At 41.0% G+C, this 17,737-nt stretch overlaps 2 protein-coding genes across 12 annotated transcripts in view; one reads left to right on the plus strand and one right to left on the minus strand.

Annotated features, from left to right (window-relative positions):
• SUPT3H (SPT3 homolog, SAGA and STAGA complex component) overlaps positions 1 to 4,573 on the minus strand; it is a 282,637-nt gene extending 278,064 nt beyond the window's left edge. For 2 of the 8 annotated variants that reach the window (XM_075750451.1, XM_075750448.1), the window contains exon 1: positions 4,088 to 4,383. Coding sequence is in view for 2 of the 8 variants with exons in the window: in XM_075750444.1 (XP_075606559.1) it covers positions 4,247 to 4,471 (225 nt within the window). In the remaining 6 variants the exon portion in view is untranslated. Of the gene's footprint in view, positions 1 to 4,071 lie in introns of all 8 variants that reach the window. The other 6 variants (XM_075750447.1, XM_075750452.1, XM_075750450.1 and 3 more) reach the window with 5 other exon arrangements.
• Positions 1 to 17,737, plus strand: part of RUNX2 (RUNX family transcription factor 2) — a 221,860-nt gene that overhangs the window by 39,968 nt on the left and 164,155 nt on the right. The window lies entirely within an intron of this gene.

The following is a 17,737-nucleotide window of genomic DNA, read 5'->3' on the forward strand; positions in this document are numbered from 1 at the left end:
TGCAGCAATTTTGCAGAACTTCATGCCACTTTTGGTAGTTAACAGCACTGCAAATTAAGCACCAATGACTTTTTTTTTTCCTTCCTAAAACTGCTTTTTAACATCATGGTGTAAAGACCAGACAATCTGTAACTAACAGCAAAGTTTCCATAGCTTCCAGAACCTTTTTCATAGAAAAAGATTGGCTCCTATAACCACAACTTTGTTTGAATTAGCAATTATTTTTTCAAAATTCATTATTTTTGTACTATTCTGACTCTTCCATACCACTTATTTAATAATTGTATAGACATGCAATTTAGCGACCATGACCTTCCTGCATAATCATTGACAATTTTCACTGAAGGAGATATAAGGTGTGTTTGCAAGTCTAATGATAAAAAACAACTTCACATCACTAGGAACTTACATACTTGACTCCAGGGCGCAAAGATGAACAAAGCCCAACCTGTAACTTACTCAGTATTTTCCTTTACTGAAGAGTACAACATTTCTATATGAATATGCAGATAGCGAGTCAGCTCTGCAAGTACGCTTTACTGCTTATTTGCCAACAAGCAAATCCATTAGTCACTACAGTTCCCACCTACCTTTAGTTCCATCTTAAAATTTAAGGTTTCGCTAATGCACAACCAAGTTCACCCCCTTCTTACCATTAGCTTTAAACTATACTTTCCTGGGTATCATTTCTCTCTTTAGATCTTTGTCTGCCTTCATCTGGTCAACTCCTTTCAAGATGGCATTATCTTCCCAAGCTATCACTGATTACATCAGTCCTGCTCCTTTCACATCACCCCAAGCTGGGTTTAGTTCACTATTTGAAATACAATTAAAAATAACTTCATAATATAGTTCTACCCTGACCTTAATCAAACATTCTGGCCTATCAGGAATTTCATCCTTTGCCCCATTGCTGCCCTCAAGTTAGGGCATCAATGTATGTATCCAAAATTCCTAATCAAGAATGACTAGCCAAATATACAGCTGAGATTATAAGAATTTTCTCCAATTGTTATTGTTGAACTGTTCCTCTCCTTTCTGAAATCACTGCTTGTCATCATAAGTCTAAATTCTCTAGACCAGTAAATACCTACCCCCATTGTTGCTTATTTGTACAACACCTAGCACAAGGAGAACTACAGAAAAAACAGCCACAGCTTTAATGTAAATTACAACTATGAAAATTAGTTCTTAAAAAGTAGGTCTAACAGTAAGTCAGTAACATTCAGGACACAAACCCCTTTCAGGGATCTCACAGTCACAGATGATATCCAATAGGTTTCTGCTAAAAATGTATTCTTGTTTACTTGAAAACACACATTTTTCTTCACTATTTAAGCACATGATTTTTAAAAGCACTTAACACTGGAGATCTGTATCGGTAACACTTATGATTTACCTGAGAGACATGAGCAAGAGTTAGGCCAATACCTAGGTGCTTCAAATCACCTCTTCCATACAAGCTCCTGGCCTCTTTTTACCTTTACTGTTACTTCTTCTATGACAGGTCAAGGAGCTGTGTGAACCAGAAACTTTGCAATTGACTTTGTGAATGTCTGATTGTAATCAAACATCACACTTCAAACGTATGCAAAATACAGGGCTAGAGAAAAGCCAAAGGTTACTTATAAATAGAAATTTATTCTGTATTAGCTTGCAAATGAACACATACTAAGATTACTTCAAATTAATGATTACATGTAGCACTACAAACACCAGTTATCCAAAACACAGATTACAGATCTAATCAGAATCTTTTTCAGTACCTTTGACATGCAGTTTTCTGATAAGCTGGTAACTGAGTTACAGCTGCCTGGTTCCATAAGAACATAGGCCTAACTAGTCTCCTTTTCTTTCCATCCTTCATATATCTACACATTTGGATATTTCACAATTGCAACAAGAGCATCAACTCAATTAGTTTCTATGGTATAATTACACTGCTTGGGTTTGGCCTCATGCCTTAAAACACCCTTGCAATAATGACCTAGAAAGACACTGTCTACCTAGTCTCACTGCTTGAGGGCACGACATCAGAATGGCAGTAACAACGTGAACAATGCTCAGTGTTGCTCTAGACTATTATACATAAGTAATTCTTAAAACACTTGTAGCTTACTAAGTTACAACTTGCTTATGCTGACAAGTTACTAATTGACTAATCAAATTTCAGACAGCTCCATTCTATGTTATTCAAAATTGAGCCCATGAGACTAATTCAGTCAGTTATGACACTCAGAGGCTTAGCAAATAATCTAAGGGCTAATGAATCCTGTTAAACATTAAGCAATGTTTCCAAATCCATATATTTGAAAATCACGAGTAAAAAGCCAGTAAAGCATAGAAGGATTTCTTGTTTACTTCTCAGAGACATGACTGAGTTTTCCCCTCCTGCCTTTTTAGCATATTCTGGTTAGACCTCAACCTTTTCTTCAGAATCATCACAGCTAAATTCAGAATTTCTTTATCTAAATGAAATCTAACATTTTCACCACTTTCACAAGATGCACAGAGATGTAGCTTTCAGAAAACTGTAAATAAATACTGCTACAGTTGGAAATGCTACTTTTAACATCAACATTCCCATCTATACAGCAACAATACACAGGACAAAAAGGAATCAAAATAAAATCAAATCTGATTTGCACATTAGCAACATGCAAACATGAGCCTGTGCAAAGTCCATCAAAGTTAACAGAAAGACTGACACTGCTTTCCATGACACTTGGATCTGGCCAACAACAAAGAAAGAGATGCAAATAGGGAGAAACGGAGGGTGCACTGCACCCTGCCAAGTCACTTAGCACTGTGCAGTGCCTTAAGCCAAAGAGAAAGAGAGGCCTGTACCAAGAAACAGAATGACGTGGGAGTTAGATCAGACTTCAAAAAAAAATTTAAGCATATCACCACCACCACCACAAACCTTGAAACAGATTCACTCTTAGGAAATCAAATGTCTCACAATAAATCATTAATACTAATGCCGTACAGCAAACTTGGTTGTCAGCAACATCAGGTTCTTACCTCCCCTTCACATACACAGCAATAAATATTTTGCATGTATATTGTGCTTTGCATTCATAAACTGCAAAGCATTCATTTGTATAACTTCTAGGAACTTACAAGCATTTGATCTGTACATAGGACGTAAAAAACCATAGTTACTAAGTGGAAAAGCCACTTAAAGCCTACACATATGAAAGTATCCTTCACAACTAGCTGTTATTCCTAGCTTTTTAGCATCTACCAGTAATTTCTGTAAGGACTAATAATTTCTGTAAGGACTACTATGGGATTCCTATTAATAAACCGCCATGCCTGTTTGTGCAAAACAAATAAAATCCACTTCCTCCAGAGAAAAACTACAAACTACTGACATTTCACAGCATCAGAGCAACAAGAAATAATCAGTAATACCCAAAAGTACATGTCATACCGCAGGCCAAAGCCTGGCCTCCCTCTCATAATTTTAAGTCTACAATTAAAGTTCCAGAAACACCTTCAAGATTAGCTGCAAGACAACAAAACAAACAGGGCAGAGTAAATGTGTGTAACGAAACACACAAGCCACAAGAAAACAGATGCAAGAGCACAACATGGCAAAAGGTGCTCGCTGCGACCTCCCAGCAGCCAGCTAGCCCAGGTCTGGTGCTTCCACCCAAAATTGCACGGTGAGGCGGCTGCAGAGCTGGAAGCAAGCCGGCAGCCGGCTCCCAGGCAGCATCGCTCCTCAGCATCTTGGCTTCGCTACTAGAACGGATCGCTTTATGTGAAGAAGCCCCTTTGCAAGGCTGCTGGCCACATACCCCGCGGCGGCTACGCTTGGCAGGCTGCTGCTCACACCTGGCCAGCGTGACCTATGGAACGCAAACCCGCGAATATAGATGGGGTTAGAAAAGCCCCCGCACCCACAGGCACCCCCAGCCGCCCCCTCCCAACCAAGCAGCGCTTCACAGGTATCACTGACTGGGAACAAGCGAGATTAATATTTCTGAAGGCCCCAAAAATGAGCAGCCCTGCGAAGTTAGTTCACGGCAACACATTGTCTAATTACATGCCCTCGCTGGTGACTCACTCAAAGGCTCACCCCGGGGATGGATGGATGGATGAGGCTGAGATGTGCAGGGGAGGGAGGAAGGCAGGGAGGAAGGAAGGAAGGAAGGAGCAGGCTGGCTTGCTGGTGCCCAGTTCCCCCCACCCCGTGTGCGGCTATCCGAAAGGGGAAAGCGAGGGGCAGGAACTGAACCTCGTCCCTTTCCCTCCACGCGTTGCCTGGACCGAGGCAAGAAATGAGGGGGGCGGAAAACGGCGGGCTCTCTCCCTCTTCCCCCCCCGCCGCCTCCGCCGCCACAGCAGCCGCGGCTCCGGCGCTAAAGCGCACACGCTCCGAGGGGGGGGTAAAATGGCGCCGCCCGCGGAGGGGAGGGGCCGGTTCCGCCACACACCGGCCGTGGCGCGTCGCCGCCTCCATCTGCTGTGTGGCAGCCGCGGCCTCCCAGGGCGAGGGGTGGAGCCGGGCGGGGCGGGGCCTCGCCGCCGCTTCCTCCTCCGCGCCGCCGCCGTCGCCTCAGCTCCCCTCAGCCCGCCGCGGGATCGCTCTTCCCGGCCCGCCTCCCGCAGGTGCTGCCTGCCGGCTGAGGGGAGGGCCCGGGCGGCCGTGGCCACCCCTCCCTTTCCCCTCAGCGCCGGGCGTGGCGGGAGGGTGGCGAGTAGAGGCTTCAGGGCTGCTCTGAGCGCTGAAGAGCGGGAAGGTTTGGGGAGAGGGGGCTGGATCCCCCGCGGCGGGGGGATGTGTGCGTTTACACAGGTGTTTGGCTTCGCCGCCCGTCCCAGCGCACTCTCATGGCTGCAGCTACAGCACTGTGGAGGTGTTTGAAGATAGTACAGCGTCTTCCCCTCACCGCGTAAAACAGCTGTCTGCGTGCATTTTTGCCTTTGGAAATACCAGTGAATCCTTACTATGACATAACAAGTTGTACTACTTTAACCATACCAGAGTGGTTAAATGCGTTGAGGTGGTTAAATACTTTCCATCTATAGGCAGGGCCTATGTTTTCCTTCTCTTTGCTGGCAATGGCGGCTTTCCTCTTCCAGTGTCCTGTCAGCTCAACAGGTTGATAGGGAAGGGCATGACTAGATGAGCTGGAGCATTTAACCTACCTTTACTTTCTTCTTTTAACCTTTTCTTTCTTCAACACCTTCTAATTGTAGGTTTTTGTGATTTCAGTTTGGTCATTCCACTCATCGGCAAGTGCACGTGCAGGTTTGTCAGGAGACAGGCTGATTTGCACCGTGGTATAAACTTTAATTAATAAATGTGACCAACAGAGAGAGGTAAATGGGGTAAATGTCAGTGCTTTCTTCACCACCAAAAATCTTGCTTTTCTTGAAGATTTGCAGGGCATGTAACTTGCAAAGTTACAGTCTGTCTTTTGCTTTGCCCTTCTCAGTCCATCTTTAATTCAAATTCCTGCCTGCACACTGAACAGGATCATATTACTTCTACTAGGATTCATTCTAAGAAACCAATAGCTTAGAGACTTTGTTATTTTATGTACATCTTAGCCTTTTACTTCTCTTTTTTTGAGGGATAAGAAAAGGAAGAAGCTCTGGCAACCACTGCAATGATCTTAACACTCTAGGGGCCGTCTGAATTCCAGATTATTAGAAAGTCATCTTATTTTCTGCCTTTTTCCCTTAGCTTCCTTCTGCTACCCTTACTTTTTTCCTTTTTTTTTTTTTTTTGGCTACCATTCACTCCCCATCCTTACTACTTCGTATAAAAGCCCTGTCAGTCCCCTTCATGTTGTTTCCTTCCCGTTCCCACCTCCCACATCAGCTTCAGAAAGACGAGGCAATTCTGCTGCTCTCTGCTGAGTGCCGCCAACCTCTCTCCCTTCTGCTGTTGCTTACGATTATGAAAGTAAAGCGGATTCCAGCCCAAGCACTGACAGCAACAGGGCAAAACACCAAGCAGCTAATATCCTAGAGAATAAGAGGCCTCACGCTGCTGATTCTTGCGTACACAGCAAAGTCTCGTTCTTGCTGCGAGGAGGATGGCCTGATCTATTCCTATACGTTGTAAAATACCTGGGCAACCCCAGCCAAAGCAGGATTATTGATAAGCATTTTCCTGGTGAAAAGGAGAATCAAAGCATTCTGTCAAGTTATGAAAGATGCTGCAGGCTTCCTTGAGGCAACTCAAGTTTTTAGCCAAATTCTGTGATTTGCTACAACCATATATTAAAACGAGGAAGGCAAGGCAGCATATTGCTGACATGTCTATGATATGTACCATGCATATCTTCACGTATATCAGATTTGGTAGGACAGGCTAATATGAAAACATAGAAAATAAAGAAATAACTGTGCCAATTCCATATGGTAATTTTAATAAGGGGATTACTGGGATAATAGGGTTGAGCATGGCCAATATGAAGTATGTAATTTCCAGGAGCTTGAGTAGAGGCAACGTGACTTGGTGAGGTGCCTGAAAAAGCACTGACAGAACATTTTCTGACAAATTCTGTTCTACGCAAACCCCTTTTGCCTGCAGTGAGCAGTTACCACTTTAGAAGTGATTGAAGTTACTACCTGATGGTGAGCTGGGCTGATGAAAGAATAGTCCCCCTGTTGCCGTTTCTGTAGGTCATAACTCCTGGCAGAGTAATTGAGCAAGACAGATACTTACTGGCTATGGAATCTTAAATCTATACCAAAAAATTTACTAGCGGACGGGAGGAAAGAGGACAGGAGCACAACGTCCCTTCTAGCACTGTGTGTTATTGTGCTTGGTAAAAGTGCAGTAAAGTGCTCCCTACTTGAGTCTGAATTCTTACTAGACTTCACAGAGAGGGAAAAAAACTGATCAAGTTTTTGTTATGCATTACACAGAACCAAAAAAGGGCACATCATAGAAAATTATTTTCCATTTTCAGGTCACCTTTCAGATTGTAAGGTCATTATAAACTGTCTCAGCACTTTTACGAACTGGAGTCTGCTCAAACCATAATACTTACAAAGTTTCACTTTGAATAGGCGTGATTTTCTCTGTCATTTGTTTTCACTTTTTATTTCTCTCCAGAACATAAAAAGTCAGGAAAAGATTTTATTTTCCTCTACATAGCATATAATTTACATCAATCATCCCAGGAGGTCAGTACCACTGGGGTGTCATTTAAATACAATGAATATAAAGTAATGAAGCTTTTGCTGGAGTGGATGGCCACAATTCTCGGAGAAAGAGAGAGAGAGTTTCCAAAGCATGTGGAGAAAACACAACGGGAGACCGAGTGAATTCATCACACCACAAAAATGTCTCCATCCTGTCGACAGTCATTAAAGGAAAATGAACCATTGTTACTCTAGATGCTTGCATTCCTTTGGCATAATAACCTCAGTATAGAAGCATTGGTGCAAAGAGAATTTGCACACACAAGAGAGAAAAAAAATAATTAATCTATTTAAAAAAAAAAAAAAGTAACCAGATTATGTAATGAAAGAAATCCTCCATGCTCCACAGAAGAGACGGAGCCTCTGCAGAAGCCACAACTAATCAGGAACCGTATGCAGTGGTACAGGGTGGTTTCTTTTCCTCCTGCCAACAAGTCAAAGTAAATGCCAACACGGACAATTCTTTTCAGATAACCCACAAATGGTGTTCTCCTTTAATTACATGAATGTTTCTACCCTTTGCTGATCCATCACCATCCTGGGTTTTAAGATCCCGTGTTGAGATTTCCCCGGTACCATTTCCCTTTTCACATTCATTTGCTTCCAATATTTTTTTCAGTCTCCGTTAAAGCAATCTATAAGGAACGCAGGGATTAGAAAGGTTTGCTGTGTTCAATTGTATTTAAATCTTTGGCAAAGAGTGCCCAAATAAGAGAAAGTGTCCCATGCGTACAGTAAACCATAGCATATACCGCGTTCAGAAAAGAGATTGGACTTCTGTGGATCTCCCTCAAGGAAGCACCACTTTAAAGCAAACCACCATGCAACCCCTGGTAAAAAAGGTAGCATTAGAAACCTGCAGCAGAAATCCCTCCCTTTTATTATAAATTATTCTATCCTATGGCAAAGTTGTGTTTGCTATACTAACTAAACCAGAAACGTGCTAATTAAATTATCACCTTTATTGTCAAAACCATGTAGGAATGTAATACATAGAAATACATAGATTACATTAATTATTTTTTAAATACAAAAGCACTGCATTGATTTAAGCAAATATTGAAAGGGAAATCTGTCCTTTATTTATTTTTAACAACCGCACTGGAACAGGGAGCTGACTCAAAAATGAGCAGAGTGCTACTGAGGAAACACATGCCAGGGAACACCAAATCATACCTGTTAATTACAACTAATAGGCTCACAGACAACAGCAAGCATGCTATTTATCCATCATTTACAGTCAGTGAAGTGTAGGGAAGTGAATTGGTTTGCTGGCAAATGTCCCAATTAATTGGGCGTGCTATTTATTAGGGTGCTGATTAAAGTGTACTCTGCAATATAATAGTTGAGTATGAAGTTGCCAACTCTTATTCACTCCTGGCTCATATGGATGAAAGCAGGAGAGTAGACTAGTGCAATATGAAAATAATGACGTATTCTGTGCCAAAATGGATTTAAGGCAATTCCAATGCCTGGAAATTAAAGACCTGGAGAAAGAGAATTAGGTAGCACTGTGGTCTTGAAGATAGAAGTTTGTGTTGTGTAATCCAGTTGTGACCAAGAGCTTCAATCTGTAGCATGTATTAAGGCTCCTCTTGGAAGCCAACACTATAGGCACACCCTTAAGTAAGCAGCATACAAATAAAATAGAAAATACAATAAAAGCAGGACTGATCAGAGTCAATTCACTTGAAGAAAAACTACTTGGAGGGGTCCTTTTCCCAGCCACCAACTCGTTCAGCCTCTCCAACCAACTAACTGAGGCTATAGCTTAAATAATGCTACTTTGATGTACGCTATTCAAAACCATGGCTTCCACAAATGAGGTTGGGAGTTTCCACATGCAATGAAGGAAACATATGCTAATAATTGTGTATATTATCTGAAGTAACGCTTGAGGTTTGATCTCAACCAAGATAACCACCAGAGCAAACCAAAATCATGATTTGTACCAGCAAAGAATTTCTTGGTCCTGGATCATTCTTAACTTACCTTGTTAGCACCAATGCAAGACCTGGATAGAAAGCCCAACTGGCCATGGTTATTAATGAACTTACAACTGTGCACATGCTTTTGTTCCCACCTACTTCCCTGAATGGTCACGGCATTTTGGCAACATCCAGCCAAAACAGCCAGAGATATTCGAGGGTGACCTCTATGATTAGAGAGCTCCAGCCAAAAGGCTCTAACAACAGAAATTAAGTCTTGGTGCAGAGTCTTACAAAGCCGACTGTGCCCAAAAAACACGCGGCTCTGAAAATAGCACCTTGGCAGTATGCTACATGTCCTGGTCACTTAAAAATGAAAGCGGTAAAGAGGAGGCAAAGCTCCAATTCTCCCAAGCAAGGGAAAAAGCCAACACTAGTAGCCAGAGTAGGTAGGGAGCAGGTAGCAGCTTTAGCTAAACATTATCCATATAGATCTCAAGGAACTCACTGAAGCAAAACAGCCTCAAGATTCATCACCCGTGTAATCATACCTGCCCATTGCTCTTGCTCTCCTGCTTGCCACCGTTTAACTGAAACCACCGTACTGCACAAAATGCACAACGAAGGCAGCTGAACCCTGTCTGAACCGAAACCATAGTGATTACTCTAATAACAGTACCTACTCTGGCAACTACGATACCAGGAGTAGGTTTCAATTTCAGGTGCAGTCACCTAAAATTAAGTGTCTACATGTGGGTTGTGTTCAGGTTCCCATCCTAGTCAATGGAAACCCAGCCAACACAGTCAGTGCAGGCAAGAGACCAATTTAGTTCATCCAAAAGTAGACACCTATGTTTGGTCTCTAGACTTGCTCTCTAGAAGCCACTGACTGCATTTACTACTGAGTTTAGTTATCTATATGAAGTACTCTGGGCTATGTTGTCCGGCCTACATCTACCTTTCCAAAGAGTAAAGAGCTTCACGTAGGTCCTGCCTCACGTCTGCCAGCCCCGTGGCAATTTCTTAGGTAGCCCAAGGCATCTGTAATGGCAGTAGAGGCTTAAGTTTAGGCAAGTGAATTGAGTCTTAGATCACTATTGAGTACAACGGGAACGTAAACAGCTAGCTTAAATGTACATTTACATTGTAGACAACCAAATTTAGGTGTCTGAATCTGGAACCCAGCTCTCCTCCAGCTGTCATTTGTCCAAGAAAAAACACATGTATGTAGTCGTTGTTTACTTACATTAGATATACAAATTGGAGTTTTCTGTTGCTTGCAGAAAATTTGCAAGTTTCTGGATCCTTTGTATCCTTAACAAACATACATCTGGGGTCATTTTGTGGTGGAGAGCAGGTGGGATTCTCCGGTTAACCATGTCCAAATGACATGTTTAGGTTATTAAGGACTCCTGTCATAAGCCTTTGAAAGATAAGCGTGACTTAACCAGAACACTGAGCTTTCCTCTGCAGAGAACATTAGTTCTTTCTGGATTGCATATTCATATAATGAAAGTTTCCAGAATCAGTCCATTCAAAACAGTAATTTCTTGAAATATAGGAATAGTGCCAGGAATTTGCATCAAATTACTCCTGGCCTGCAGAATAAGTAACATCAGCCACAGGTTGCTAAGGATTTAATATCCTCAATGTCCTGAAACAAATTCATGTTATTTAACCATGCAGAGCAGGTCGAATGTGGAGTTTATGGTTCCCCAAAACTTTTCATCCCCCAAGGTGGGTGCCCAGTGGTGGTAATCTGCAGACGTTAGATATCAGACACAAATATATCAGAGAAGCTTTTTTTTTCTCTGAATAAATGTTTAAATATTTAGGGCCAAATTCCATTGCTAAACATATGAACACAGCTCTCTTTGAGTTCATTGGAGTTGTGTGTGTGTATCTAAGAGCAGAACTTGGCCCTTATGTTTTAGATTTTAGCACTAAGCTTCCAGTGTAAAGTAACGTGTGATCTGTAACACACAGGAAAGCAGTAAGACCTGGTTTTAAAGGAAGGGTACAATTACACGCTTCTGTCTTTCTTTTGGATAAGAAGCAATGACTTCAGCAGAGCTCCTGAGAATATTCTTACCTCTTCTCTAGACAGTCTTCCTTCTGTAGAAGGTGCTCCTCTGGCAGCTTTGATCAATTCTGTAGCTGGGAAACAGAGTAGGATACTTTTTTATTTCTTTGCTGCTTCTCTTGAATTTCCGTTCCGCCAGTTTCGACTTAGCACCATGATGGAAAATACAGAAGCATTTTAAAATACTCTTAGACTAATGAATTAGATACATTTTTTTTAAATTATGAACAAGTTAAGATGTTGATTTTAAACTATAGGCAATGTGTTCAGATCAGCCAAAGGACATATCCAGTCACCCTTTCCAATGAACCTGTATTGCAACTGGGATCAGCTAAAGCACTTTAACTGGGAATTGCTACAGCGTGCCAATACAGAACCTTTGAATCTGCAGAGATTCTTCCCCTCTTCTTGCTATCTTTTTTATCCCTCGGTTACAAAGTATTTGTAAAGTATCTAAAGTCTTGAGTGCCCATATTATTTGTAAGGCTGACATTCCCCTAACGTCCAGGGCCAGGAAAGCCAAAGAATGACTACGTGGTACTTCTGCAATCTGGTGTGAATGCCATAGGACACGCAGTCTGATAGAAACCTGTACCAATGCCAAAAAAAAAAAAGAGACAATGCCAAGAAAAAAATATCTCCTGAGTATAAGTGCGGTGATTGAGCACTGAAATTTCTCCAGGGTTTCAAAATTCTTGCAAAATTAATTTTTCCCATCTAATATAGTTCTGGATTTTCTCATTATCAAAAAATACTCTGACTGTTATCAACTCTTTGAGCGTACTGAACAGTTCGTATATTTTACAGAGCTTTGTGAAAGTCAGGTTCTTGTTGGGGATTAAAGTTTTTGAGGGAAGGAAGGTTTTTGGAAGATTTCTTATGAAGTTCACTGTCTACTTTAGATTCTTTTTTTGTGGTAATATGCTAATGTTAATGGTATCCAGCACAGTAGAGAAAGATCTTGCGCAGTTTTAAAGTTTTATAGATGCAATTATAAGTGAGAGTGAGCAGCTAGCTTGCTTCAGTCTTTTTAAAATCCTGCGCAGATAGATGGACAGACAGACAGATTAAACATTAATCCTTCTAAAAATGTTGTTCCATTTGTGGCCAAAATAATATTCTATGGCATTCATTGCAAAGGTCAACTACAAGTTGTTCCGTACAAAATAGCATTTTCTTTTACCAGTTAGAAAATAACTTCAGCTTCAGTTTCCTTCCTCATATGCTAGCTTATTCTTTGCCCAATTACAAAAAGAAATACGATATGAAAAGAAAATTTCTGTTACAATCTGCTTCTTTCATGACGCTTCCATGTGGCTGGTCAATTAATAATGAACATCTAAGAAGTAGAGATACCAGTAGAGCTCCAGGCTGGTTTGGCAATTCAGTTTCCTATGCTTTTTCAGGTAAGAGTGTGTAGCATAGGAGGGGGCTGCAAGATTTAGCGTTATGCATTATGTCATCAGCTTCGTGTGATGGGAGTGTTGATTGCTTGCTTATAACATGGGTATGTTCTTCCACTAACTGTTCTATCAAAGTCAACTTTTCTTTAAATTAGAATGCATGATATTAGAAGTCATCCAGTTTTGACCACTGGCTTGTGGCCTTGCGTACCATATTTATGGAGATGATAAGTGACAGTGTATTCAAAATCCTGTTCATCATCTGACATCCTGCAAGTGTGCGTCAGCATAGCAAGTCACAGTCCATGCTGACGCTGCAGGCTTTGCACTATCCCAGGTTTACAGAATCGGGCCTTTTATAGCGTCAGTATTTCAGTAGACGTGCACCTACCCCAGACAAACAACGTGTTTTTGACAATTGTTGTCAAAATGCCTGCCCGCTCTCCACACATCTCAGAGTAGTGTTGAAAACAACTGCTCTTCCAGTGTGGACAGTCAAGTTCAACACCTATTGTAACAAATTCTATACATCCCGAGCCAAATCCTATGCAGGCAAGTTGTCCCATGAGCCCTTGACAAGCATGGTTTGCTACGGTAAGCCATGAACTTACCCGACCTTGTCCACACCAGTGAGGCAACCATTTCTACTATTACTTGAATAGATCTGAGGGTGGAAAACTATTTTTGACACCCCTCGTCAAAACCAGATCATTTTTCTAGAGGAGGCAAAACCCCAGTGGAATTACATCGCGTGCGTGCTGACGTACAATGGGGTGAGTTAAGGACATGGGATCATCACTCAGAAAGGCACTTACTTGTTTCAAATTCAGAATACTCTCATAGGTAGAGTAGTATTTAGTAAAGGTTGTATTGATAATTTCACATATGATAGTCTAAAGAAAACAAGCACAAATGTTGTGTGCATCTATTAAATTAGGTAGACTTAATAACAGGCCAGTCCTCCTCTCACACCACTATAAATCAAGAGCAGTACCACTGAAAACCACCGAGTTACTTGTGCGTAAGAAACACTTTAATATTTCTGAAAACAACATCACACACTTACTAAAGCTCCTTCTTCTCACTTAATTTTCATGATTGCCTTAAACAGTTATGGCTCTGTTGGATCCAGAGCACAGAACCGGGAGCAGGGAAGGAGTGTAATGGTAGGAGTACAGGGTGAGCAGCCAGAACATTGCCTGTCCCCTTCTCATTTACTCTGAGATACAGAGCAAACAGCTTTCAGACTTACTAAACGCTTTGCACATACCGAGAGCTCTCTGTTTATTTCAGATGTGTAAAATGCCATAACTTGCCAGTAAATGTAGCTAGGCATGCAAGTGTGAGCATGAATATAACATATTAGTTACAACAATTATAATTGTCCTATCATTATCTTTTCTTTCTTTCCTGAATCGGAGTGAATGTGCCATAATCTAGCAAGAATCTCATGATAAGTAATGTCAGAAATGGCTTTTTTTTTTTTTTTTGAGCTGCCAACTGTCTGTTTTAGACATAACATCACCCTTTACTGTAGCCTTCCACATAAAAGCAACATGGACAGCAATGACTCTAAGCAAGCATGAATGATGGGCTTGCAGATTCTTTACCAAAAAGGGAGTTGATTTACTCCACAGAGGTCATAAATTTCCTTAGAAAAACAATCAGTGGTAATCTACATGTGGTGTTTAGTAACTAGAGCTTTCCTCCGATTCCCTCAGTCCACCTTCTTCAATTGTCAAAAACAGTGGGAGATGGTTTTCTCATGCCGAAAAATACGAAATATTCTAGCTCTTTAAAATGGAGTGGAAATGAAGAGCTTTACATGCAGCAAGGTGGGCATTTAGACATGGAAATGTGAAAGGATAAGGAGAGTAACCCAAAGTAGCAAGTTACCTACAGGCTTGCCTCTGCTTCTCTTATGTGAAGCAGCACCTAATTCCGTGAAGATTCCCATTGAAATGAGTGGAACTGCAGACAGAATAAGGCTTTTCTTTCTTACCAGGGGAAAAGAAAAAAAGAAAGAGGGTGGGATCTGCCTTTTCATGTAACGGGCTTTTATCTGCTCAAAAATCACGCTAACCTCAGGGTGCCAAGCACAGTATGTTTGAAAGCATTCCAAGGATGGGAAGAGCTGCTCTATCTTCTCCACTACAAAGTGAAGCTCAGTAGTAATGAGAGCTGCTGTGATCTCCCAAGAAAGGTTTTGCATCTGCTTTGTCCCCTCTGAGGACCTCTTTCTTGTTCCTCCTGGATACTTCCAGGTTATGTCTTTCTTCTGATGCTTAAATTAGGAAAACCTTTGAGTGACTGACTTCACGATGATTTTTGCCATGAAAGGACAGGAGGATTTCTACCTTGCTTTTCAATATGTATGCATTATTAAATTATCTAAATATTTATAAGATAAACCAGAATAACAGGTTTTGGAATTATATCACATAAGCTCCTAATATCGTAATACTCCTAATATCCCGAGGTCAGAGAATCCTATTCACATTTGAATGTCTAGTGTTAATGGTGAAGATTTTAATTACTCACGTTCCTTCTAGGGCCTGACCAGCATTTGGAAAAAACAGTTTAAAACTTGTCATACTTATCATAACTGAATTATGAAGTGCGTTATGGAAGAAATGTCCAGAATTTGTACATGACTATTTTTTCTTTTCTATCACTGCAAAACAGGCTATTTAAAAAAATCTGTAGAGAATTTTGACTTCTGAACTGAGAGTATAAGCCAGATTTCAGCCTGGAAGGAATTTTTATGGTTGAATTATAGACTTCTAAAAGACACAATTTAAAACTGAACTGCTGACAGTCATTCTGATCATATTTTATAAGCTACTATTAACTAGGATGAGACCTTAAAGGAGGAATAGATCGTGTATCTATCATCTGCTGACTCTAGGGTTTCTTATCCTTTCCTCTTAAAACATCTAGTGCAGCCTACTGTCAGGGAGAATATTGGTCGGACTAGACTGACTACAGATCCAATCCAGTCTAGCAAACTCGGTGCTGCTATGGAGGCTTTGCAAAATCTGGCTGCCAACTACTCCATCCGTACTGAGCACGCGCAAGAAAAACCTCAACAATTTTCAGCAGCTTCTAACTCGGCCAAGTTCGGGTGGATCCTTTTGGTCAAGGGCAACAAAAGGAACTTACCTGATTTTTCCTCCTTATTCCTCTCCTCCTTAGCAAAACTTCCCATCCCTGCTCTGAAATAGATATTGGGATGATGCTAAGAAATTTTAAACTGTTGTGAAACAATGTGTTTTCTCTTAATGCCGATCTTAGAAGCAGCAGAAGTATTTCTGCTGGAAGTTTCCAAAAAATTCAGCTTGAGGCAGACTCAGGATTGAAAAGCTCATCCTGAACAGTTAAAAATTGGCAACGTTATGTGAGCGAAAACAAGGTCTTATACTGGAAAGCGGTAGACAAGCTTAACTGCAGATACTGCTGGCGGCTTCACCTATAGTATTTTTTCTGCCAGATCCTTGTCTTTTATTACTAGAGAGAATCATTCCTGTGATGTCTAATGTTTTGTCATCTGCTCTTCTGACTTGTTTCTGGACCGATGTTGTTGTCTCTTGTGACTTGGCTGCCAATTCCACAACAGTCAACTAAGGGGCTGATCCTGTGTTACGCCCCGCACGCCTTAAGACCACACCTAATTTGGAGCACACGTATGTCATGCTAAAATGTGACCAGGATGCTCAGCATTTTCAGCATCACACTGTGTCATGCGATAAATACGATTATGTTCTTGATCCTCTGGTCTGGCCTGACTATGCTTAGTTCATCATTTGAGTGAACTTTCAGGAAAGAAAGAGCAAAACCAGGCTAATTTTTACAGTTCCTCAAAGCATTGGTTTGCTGTGTCCATTATGTTTACTCTACATTTGCTATTAGCATATGCTTTCTTCTTCTATTACACTCCTGCAGACTGCACCACCTCTTTCCACGTTGCACGTTTTCATTCTTTTTAGAACAAGTCTTGCACTTGTGTTTGGTGTTTTTCTATTGCTCCAGCTGCAAGGTGCATGTTATTAACAAAGAATCTGCCTAAAAATTATTTCTACCGTTCACGCTGTTGAGAATAGATTTACAAATGCAACACTGAGAGAGTAAATGCAAGAATCTGGGGATGTGCTTATGGTTGGGAGCATTAAAAACTACCTCTCCCACTCAAGACTGACTTACATCTTGTAGGATCTTCTGTGTGAGCTTTATGGAACTTGTATCTGGCCAGAGTGCACTTCATTAGTCTCTTAAAAACCAGCATGCAAAATTTAGGGACTCTGCAAGGTTCCAAATGTATAAACCCTTTTTAATTACAAACAGTTATACCACCCACTTTCCCCACAGTTAGTCAAGGGAACCAGTTTTCATTGAGGTCAACAGAAAAAATAACCGTGAAGTTTCTGGCTCATGCTGGTTTTATATATGCTAAAAGAAGGAAAAAAAAAAAAATCAAAAAAGAAAAATTAAGCTCTCGGTTTTTAGCCTTTTTATCTCTAAAACAACGTGCTGATTTTGTCTGAAATCATTCAAGGAAAAAAAAAATTACTTTTTCCTCATTCTGACATTAGTTACTCAGAAGTTGGGAGGAGGATTAACGGAAAGGGACGAAGTGAATCTTGCCATAAAATACCAGTTTGTCCATAACTATGAGGATCCTAGCAACTTTCTACAATTAATTTTTAGTTTGCATGTTGCAAGCAAAAAAGAAGAATATAATTTACTTAAAAAAAACAGGCCAAACATTTTTCTAATGGGACTACACATTCAGGTTTTTACTGTCTGGAAACACAGGCCATGCTTTCTCTTTCAAACCCTGTTACAAGATGACGAGTAGGCCCACATTTCATTCCTTCGCGATGGTGACATGGTCATTTGCTGCTTTAAACCTCGTTGCAATACGTGCGGTTCCAATGGGGCATAAGAGGTTGCAGACAGGGAAGGAAACGGGAGAACCCTACGGTAGGATGGAGCCCTAGCCTTGCAGTCCCTCCTTACTAGAAAAGCAGAAAAGAAATCATTTAGAAAAAGAAAAAAAAACAAACAAACCAAACCAAAACAAAAAACCCACAAAAAACCCAGAAGCAATAACTATTTACTCTGTCGTTTGTATAATGTGCGTTTCGCTTCGT

This window comes from Balearica regulorum, chromosome 3 (genome assembly GCF_011004875.1).
Source record: "Balearica regulorum gibbericeps isolate bBalReg1 chromosome 3, bBalReg1.pri, whole genome shotgun sequence".
Classification (NCBI taxonomy): domain Eukaryota; kingdom Metazoa; phylum Chordata; class Aves; order Gruiformes; family Gruidae; genus Balearica; species Balearica regulorum.